An 8,903-nucleotide genomic window follows, 5' to 3' on the forward strand; every position below is an offset into this window, starting at 1 on the left:
ATCTGGACACTCCACAAAATTAATCCGACTAGACCTTCGGGTTCTCGGACCTGCAATACGGATTCCAGGTTAGAAAATGGGGGTTGTTACACTACTGATTTTGCATGAGAAGGAAAGGAAACGATAATTTACTTCCTTTTGATCTTGAAATTGAAGCAACTTGTCGAAGGAACGCAAAAGCAAAGAAAGATAGAATAAATTCATCTTCCACTTCTGGAGCAATGGATATTGATAATAATCAACCACCTCTTGAAGTTGAAGCACCAAGGCGCAAGACTATAGGAGAGTATGTTGCGCCAACTGTGAGAAATAATAGAACAGCTATAAGGCGCCCACCTGTAGTAGCTAACAATTTTGAAATCAAGCCTGCTATCATTACAATGGTGCAAAATAATCAATTTTCTGGATTGCCTAGTGAAGACCCAAATCTTCACATTGATGGGTCTTGGACATTTGCGACACATTTAAGAGCAATGGTGTTACTGATGATGTCATAATATTGAGATTGTTCCCTTTCTCATTAAGGGACAACGCTAAGAGTTGGTTGCATTCTCTACAACCAGGATCCATCACTACTTGGGATCAAATGGCTCAAAAACTTTTGGTAAAATTATTTCCACCATCTAAGACTGCTAATTTATTAACAGATATTTCTATTTTTTGCAGTATGATTCGAAAACACTATTTGAGGCATGGGAAAGATTCAAGGACTTGCTAAGGAAATGTCCACACCACGGAATAAAGCAATGGAGGCAAGTTCAGATTTGTTATGATGGTCTATTTAATTCTACAAGAACATTGGTAGATACTGCAGCAGGAGGATCAATCATTAACAAGGATCCAACATAAATTTTTGATCTTTTGGATGTTATGGCCTCAAATGCATATCAAAGGCCAAGGGATAGAATTGCTCTAAGAAGAGTTTTGCAGAGGAATGAAACTGATCCCATAACAGCCATGGCCGTCTAACTTGAAGCATTAACAAAGCAAGTAGTGTTGTTAGCAACTCAAGGCACCAAACCTCCAGCTGTGATATGCAACTATTGTGAGGGAACACATTATAGCAATGAATGTCAAATGGCTAATCCTTTTGAACAAAATCAGTTAGAGCAAGCCAAATATATGGGGAACTTTAACCGACAGAGCAATCCATATTCCAACACATACAATCTAGGGTGGAAAAACCATCCAAATTTTGGATGGAAAAACAATCAAGATACTGAAAGACAACCTGAAAATCAACAGGCTCAATCATTTCAAAAGAAAGCTCCATGGGAAGATGCTCTTGAAAAAATGGCTACAGTTTCTTCACAATTTATGCAGAAGCAAGAGATGACCAATCAGAATATTTTTGTATCCATTAAAAATTTGGAAGTACAAATGGGGCAACTCGCCCATGGGATGAATCAAAGGCAAAAAGGATCACTGCCTAGTAATATTGAGAAAAATCCTAGAGAGTATGCAAATGCTATTGAGCTTCGAAGTGGAAAAGTATTAGAAAAACCTTTCAAGAAAGCTGTAGTAACTAAACCCTCTTATGAGGCGGTTCATGATGAGCAAAAAGATGCAGAGGAATACGTTAAGGAGGAGGAGAAGCCAAAATCTAAATTGTTTTCAAATAATCCACCACCTTATAATCCACCCATTCCATATCCTCAGCGGCTCAAGAAGCAGAAACTAGAAAAGCAATTTTCTAAATTTCTTGATGTATTTAAAAAATTGCATATTAATATTCCTTTTGCAGATACTTTGGAACAAATGCCGAGTTATGTGAAGTTTATGAAAGACATTCTTGCTAACAAAAGGAAACTTGAAGATTATGAGACTGTGGCATTGACAGAGGAATGCAGTGTTATTCTGCAGCTAAAGCTTCCACCTAAGCTAAAGGATCCAGGGAGTTTCACAATACCATGCACTATAGGAAATTTTCATTTTAATAAGGCTGTATGTGATATTGGTGCTAGTATTAATTTAATGCCTCTATCTATTTTCAGGAAACTAGGCCTTGGAGAAGCTAAACCTACCACAGTATCACTTCAAATGGTAGATAGGTCGATTAAATTTCCAAGGGGAATCATTGAAGACGTCTTGGTTAAAGTGGACAAGTTTATATTTCCAGCGGATTTCTTAGTATTGGATATAGAAGAAGATCAAGACATACCCATTATTCTTGGTAGGCCATTCTTGGCGACTGGGAGGACCTTGATTGATCTTCAAACAGGTGAACTTACTATGAGAGTACAAGATGAAAAAATCACATTCAATGTATTCAAGGACATCAAGTTTCTAAATGAATCAGATAACTGCTTCAGAATTGATTCTATTGAGAGGTGTACAAAGGAGGTATTTCAAATAAGCTACCTAGTTGAGGCTTGTTTGGTAGGTGTGACAAATGCAGAAAATAGAGGAATTTTCGAATGTGAGATGCAGTTAGAAGCTTTATCACCTATATCTGTTGACAAATCTCCTATTGAGGACCATGGCTAGTAACTTAATCACTCCTTTGGAAATGGCTTCGACCCCCAGAAGTCACTCTTATCTTTGACCTAAAGTTGGGGTATTCGGCTGCGAACTATGATGCAAGCGCTATTTGGGAGGCAATCCAAAGTTTTTCTTTACTACTTCTTTCATTTTTCGATTGTTAATTTTTTTAGGTTTGATGTTTTTTGTTTCTTTCTCCATAATTTGGTTTTTTAGGAGAATGAAAAGAAGGGAGCGGATTTGGACTACATCACTCTTAAAGCTATGAATCAAGGGAGTCTTTTTCACCTTACTTTACATCTAATTACTTTTCTTTCCCATTGCATGCATTTCATATTTTGATTTTTTTGCTGCATTGAGGACAATGCCCTTTATAAAGTTGGGGGTGAATGGCTAAGATTCCTTTCTATGGGATAAGACTCACTATGCTGAATTTTTTTCAAAACCAGAATTCTTCAAATCATTTCAAAACTTTTTATTAGTGGTTGAAGCTTATTTGTCCAGAAGGAAGTTATGACATTAAATCTCTAGATCTTATTTAGTATTTCATGTTTTAGTTGTATTCATCTATAATTCTTTTAAATGATGAGTTTGCTAAATAACAGATGAGTATGTGAATCAATTTAACCTTGACTATGCGACCCACCCTTTGAGCACTAAACCTTGCTATTGAATTATTGTATTTAGGGATTTTCAAGTAAAACTACAATTTTTCTTGTTCATTCAACATATTTTACTCTACTAACTAGACAAATAAGCTTCAACCACTAATAAAAAGTTTTGAAATGATTTGAAGAATTCTGGTTTTGAAACAATTTCAGCATAGTGAATCTTATCCCATAGAAAGGAATCTTAGCCATTCACCCCCAACTTTATAAAGGGCATTGTCCTCAATGCAGCGAAAAAAGCAAAATATTAAATGCATGCAATGGGAAAGAAAAGTAATTAGATGTAAAGTAAGGTGAGAAAGACTCCCTTGATTCATAGCTTTAAGAGTGATGTAGTCCAAATCCGCTCCCTTCTTTTCATTCTCCTAAAAAAACAAATTATGGAGAAAGAAACAAAAAACATCAAACCTAAAAAAATTAACAATCGAAAAATGAAAGAAGTAGTAAAGAAAAACTTTGGGTTGCCTCCCAAACAGCGCTTGCATCATAATTCGCAACCGAATACCCCAACTTTAGGTCAAAAATAAGAGTGACTTCTGGGGGTCGAAGCCATTTCCAAAGGAGTGATTAAGTTACTAGCCATGGTCCTCAATAGGAGATTTGTCAACAGATATAGGTGATAAAGCTTCTAACTGCATCTCACATTCGAAAATTCCTTTATTTTCTGCATTTGTCACACCTACCAAACAATCCTCAACTGGATAGCTTATTTGAAATACCTCCTTTGTACACCTCTCAATAGAATCAATTCTGAAGCAGTTATCTGATTCATTTGGAAACTTGATGTCCTTGAATACATTGAATGTGATCTTTTCATCTTGTACTCTCATAGTAAGTTCATTTGTTTGAAGATCAATCAAGGTCCTCCCAGTCGCCAAGAATGGCCTACCAAGAATAATGGGTATGTCTTGATCTTCTTCTATATCCAGTACTAAGAAATCCGCTGGAAATATAAACTTGTCCACTTTAACCAAGACGTCTTCAATGATTCCCCTTGGATATTTAATCGACCTATCTGCCATTTGAAGTGATACTGTGGTAGGTTTAGCTTCTCCAAGGCCTAGTTTCCTGAAAATAGATAGAGGCATTAAATTAATACTAGCACCAATATCACATAAAACCCTATTAAAATGAAAATTTCCTATAGTGCATAGTATTGTGAAACTCCCTAGATCTTTTAGCTTAGGTGGAAGCTTTAGCTGCAGAATAGCACTGCATTCCTCTATCAATGCCACAGTCTCATAATCTTCAAGTTTCCTCTTGTTAGCAAGAATGTCTTTCATAAACTTCACATAACTCGACATTTGTTCCAAAGTATCTGCAAAAGGAATATTAATATGCAATTTTTTAAATACATCAAGAAATTTAGAAAATTGCTTTTCTAGTTTCTGCTTCCTGAACCGCTGAGGATATGGAATGGGTGGATTATAAGGTGGTGGATTGTTTGGAAACAATTTAGATTTTGGCTTCTTCTCCTCCTTAACGTATTCCTTTGCATCCTTTTTCTCATCATGAACCGCCTCATAAGAGGGTTCAATTTTACCGGCTTTCTTGAAAGGTTTTTCTAATACTTTTCCACTACGAAGCTCAATAGCATTTGAATACTCTTTAGGATTTGTCAGTATTACTAGGCAGTGATCCTTTTTGCCTTTGATTCATCCCATGGGCGAGTTGCCCCATTTGTACTTCCAAATTTTTAATGGATGCAAAAGTATTATGATTGATAATCTCTTGCTTCTGCATAAATTGTGAAGAAACTGTAGCCATTTTTTCAAGAGCATCTTCCCATGGAGCTTTCTTTTGAAATGATTGAGCCTGTTGATTTTCAGGTTGTCTTTCAGTATCTTGATTGTTTTTCCATCCAAAATTTGGATTGTTTCTCCACCCTGGATTGTATGTGTTGGAATATGGATTGCTCTGTCGGTTAAAGTTCCCCACATATTTTGCTTGCTCTAACTGATTTTGCTCAAAATGATTAGCCATTTGACATTCATTGCTATAATGTGTTCCCTCACAATAGTTGCATATCACAGCTGGAGGTTTGGTGCCTTGAGTTGCTAACAACCCTACTTGCTTTGTTAATGCTTCAAGTTGGACGGCCGTGGCTGTCATGTGATTAGTTTCATTCCTCTGCAAAACTCTTCTTGGGGCAACTCTATCCCTTGGCCTTTGATATGCATTTGAGGCCATAACATCCAAAAGATCAAAAATTTCTGTTGGATCCTTGTTCATGATTGATCCTCCTGCTGCAGCATCTACTAATGTTCTTGTGGAATTAGATAGACCATCATAACAAATCTGAACTTGCCTCCATTGCTCTATTCCGTGTTGTGGACATTTCCTTTGCAAGTCCTTTAATCTTTCTCATGCCTCAAATAGTGTTTTCGAATCATACTGCAAAAAATAGAAATATCTGTTAATAAACTAGCAGTCTTAGATGGTGGAAATAATTTTACCAAAAATTTTTGAGCCATTTTATCCCAAGTAGTGATGGATCCTAGTTGTAGAGAATACAACCAACTCTTAGCGTTGTCCCTTAATGAGAAAGGGAACAATCTCAATCTTATGGCATCATCAGTAACGCCATTGCTCTTAAATGTGTCGCAAATGTCCAAGAACCCATTAATGTGAAGATTTGGGTCTTCACTAGGCAATCCAGAAAATTGATTATTTTGCACCATTGTAATGATAGCAGGTTTGATTTCAAAATTGTTAGCTACTACAGGTGGGCGCCTTATAACTGTCCTATTATCTCTCACAGTTGGCGCAACATACTCTCCTAGAGTATTGCGCCTTGGTGCTTCAACTTCAAAAGGTGGTTGATTATTATCAATATCCATTGCTCCAGAAGTGGAAGATGAATTTATTCTATCTTTATTTGCTTTTGAGTTCCTTCGACAAGTTGCTTCAATTTCAGGATCAAAAGGAAGTAAATTATCGTTTCCTTTCCTTCTCATGCAAAATCAGTAGGACCTGAAAGATCTCCAATTCACAACTACAAATAAAATAAAATAATTGGAAAGAAAAAAATATAAAAGAATTCAAATTAAAACTAGCAGTAACTGATATTGATATTAATCTAATAGTCCCCGGCAACGACGCCAAAAACTTGTTGTGAAAAAGTACAATGCAAGTGTACGCTATCGTAACAAGTAATATAATGATAAAAGATCGATCCCTCGAAGACTATAGATTAAGTACCAAATTAATTATACCAATTTTATTTGAACAAATAATAAGGAAGATAATTATTCTAGACTATATTGCAAATTGAAAGTTAAATTGAGATTATTAATTGCTAAAGACTTAGGGGTCAGATTTCACCATAACTAAGCATTCCCACCCTCTTATCCCTCTTAATAATTTGAGAAATATTTTACTGATTGATAGTCGAGATTCCCTTCCCTATCTACTAGTCTCTCTCGAGTACTAATAGAAATTCCCTCAATTGCTAACCCACTATATTTCTATGTGGATTACAATAACTACAAAAACCATGTAAGTATATCTCTATCCTACATGTAATTCATGGCTTTTACTCCAATGAACTAAACACATAAATCCCCTCTCAGTTCATTATGATTAACAAATCAGTTGATTAGTGGCCAATTAATCAAAAGCATAAAGAATAGAAGTAAAAACTCAATCAAAGGAAACAATATTCAAAATTATATTTCTGAATTCAAGAGTGGGAATTCAAAAATAGGCTACATCTGATCCCTAGTATATTAAATTAGTTCATACTCGAAATTAAAAACATTACAGAGGAGTTCAAGAACATTGAAAGAAGATGAAGAAAAACTTATTCCAAAGCTTCAGATCTCCAAAGCCAACCAACGTCTCCTGGTTCGATCTCTCCGGTTATCCAAAGCTCCAAGAAGGTTCTCCCTGGTGTTCCAAAGCTCCCAAAAACGTCATCCCCTCTTCTTGGAGTTTGCTCTCTTTTTATAGATTAATTAAACTCAGAGTTTGAATCAAACTCAGAGTTCTTATTTGACTTAACCAATGAGTGTTTTGACATATGAATCGGATTCATTTATATATCTCCAATGCATAATCCCACCGTTGGATTTGAAGACCAATAAGTCGTGAAGCTGTCCTCCAAAAATCGGCTCGATCGGACACCAGATGACCATCCGATGAAGATCTTGATCAAAACTGGACAGAGACACTCAAAAACGGGATTTGTCTGTCTTCCTTATTTGGATTCGATTCTTCTTCCTCTTTTCCCTTATTTGATCAAATCATAAATAGGAAATAAAACATAGAAGCATGCAATGACTTATTCTCTCTATGTTTTTCACTTGCGGTAGGACTCTTGCAATAATACCCAGAATTGATTGATAATTTCCTATACATAAAAGTAATAAATCTTAATTATAATTTGTTAGGAAATATATAAAATCACCAAAATTCCGTCAAACAATTGTTTTGCGGTATCCGTCAACCCACATCTCGCATAGCCGGTGATCATGGCGTTCCATGAGTAAACGCCAGGGAAGAATCCCAATCCCTCCATGATCGAATCGAAGCCAAGGAAAAGAAGAAAAAGAGGAGCAGATAGAAGAATCCGATTACAACTCGCACTACCCCCATACATGCTTTTTTCAATGATTTGTGCTGACATTGTCGCTGGAGAAGTTGAAGATGAAGACCGTAAAGCTTGAGACGTGGAGGTGTTGAAGTTGAAGTTAAAGTTGAACCTGAGAGAGTGCAGAATGAGAAGAATGAGGTTTTTGTTAATAACTAAAGATTTCTAAATCCAAATTAACACAGAGGGAAAAAAGACAAAGAAAAAAACAGCCGGAAAATAGTCGGCGGCGGAGATTCCAAAGAAGAGGGGTATGGAAAGAAGATTTCAGAGTAGCTTGGTTCGCATGGTTCCAAACGAACCGAATGTGGTTTGAGTTAGAAGCTAAAAAACCGGCATTGTTCCTACTTAAAATTTGATTTTCTGCATGTGCCTTAAATCTATGGTTGGTATTTACTTTAGCACTTAACTTTCAATCTGGAGCGTCAGCTGCTGGGAGCAGTGCCATGTAAGCACTGCTCCCAAGCAAAATCCTCTTGTGAGAAATGTCTCATAATGTGTTTGATTGCCACTGATTTTCCATGGCTCCCAATTATTTTCTTTTGGACTATTATGCCCTTATGAAGGATTTTGGTTTTCTCAAAATCTGAACCAAGAGGGGTTGTGGACAAAATGGCTCGAGCCATGTTGAGCAGCATGATTTTTCGACAAAGTTTGATTTTTGGTTTGACTTAGTTCGATCTTTTATATTTGTTTATGATCTCTCTTTTCTCTCTTTTTCTTTTTAGCATTTTTGGGAATATAAAATAACACATATATGAAGGGGAAAAAAGAAAGGAGAATGTAGATTTCTTTATGTTTGATTTCATGAAATCGTCATCAATTGCTAACTGCACTTGATTCACTCTTTGTATTAATCTTCCCGTCTAAAAACATAGATGTAATTTTTTTTTTTTTAATTTTATTTACGATAATCCCTTGAAAAGAGTAAAGTACAACAATAAATATATATAAAAAAAAAAAACTTCATGTATTATATATTTTGCTAATACGTTTTTGACTATCTACCTTTTGCCTTTCATGCACCATTACATTTATTTATTTTTTTTATGTTTTTTCTTTAGTTCAAAAAAAAGGCCCGGGGGATAGGATATTAATATGCCTCAGTGAGAGTCGAACTCACTATCTTTTCACTAAAAGGTGTTGGTTTCAACCACTAGAAT

At 35.8% G+C, this 8,903-nt stretch overlaps 2 protein-coding genes and 2 pseudogenes across 2 annotated transcripts; 3 read left to right on the forward strand and 1 right to left on the reverse strand.

The window, feature by feature from the left end:
• The first annotated feature begins 221 nt into the window (after positions 1 to 221).
• On the forward strand, positions 222 to 849 carry LOC149003846 (uncharacterized). The gene is made up of 2 exons (XM_089168451.1): positions 222 to 476; positions 667 to 849. The coding sequence occupies exons 1-2, from the start codon at positions 222 to 224 to the stop codon at positions 847 to 849; spliced, it is 438 nt and encodes a 145-aa protein (XP_089024577.1).
• LOC149003847 (small nucleolar RNA R71) lies at positions 640 to 740 on the reverse strand (annotated as a pseudogene).
• Positions 850 to 1,077: 228 nt separating the features above from the next.
• Positions 1,078 to 2,487, forward strand: LOC149003848 (uncharacterized). Its single transcript, XM_089168453.1, has one exon. The coding sequence runs from the start codon at positions 1,078 to 1,080 to the stop codon at positions 2,485 to 2,487; it is 1,410 nt and encodes a 469-aa protein (XP_089024579.1).
• A 2,982-nt stretch (positions 2,488 to 5,469) lies between these two features.
• LOC149003849 (small nucleolar RNA R71) lies at positions 5,470 to 5,570 on the forward strand (annotated as a pseudogene).
• The last annotated feature ends 3,333 nt before the right edge of the window (positions 5,571 to 8,903 follow it).

Source organism: Hakea prostrata, chromosome 9, assembly GCF_041222555.1.
Source record: "Hakea prostrata isolate BN-2017 chromosome 9, UWA_Hpros_2, whole genome shotgun sequence".
NCBI lineage: Eukaryota > Viridiplantae > Streptophyta > Magnoliopsida > Proteales > Proteaceae > Hakea > Hakea prostrata.

Excerpts from the sequence above, each read along its gene's own strand:
- LOC149003846 (XM_089168451.1), top strand. The coding sequence starts at position 222 with ATGGATATTGATAATAATCAACCACCTCTTGAAGTTGAAGCACCAAGG. Across the intron at positions 477-666 it reads CGACACATTTAAGAGCAATG|TATGATTCGAAAACACTATT; the intron begins GTGTTACTGATG and ends TATTTTTTGCAG.
- LOC149003848 (XM_089168453.1), top strand. The coding sequence starts at position 1,078 with ATGGCTAATCCTTTTGAACAAAATCAGTTAGAGCAAGCCAAATATATG.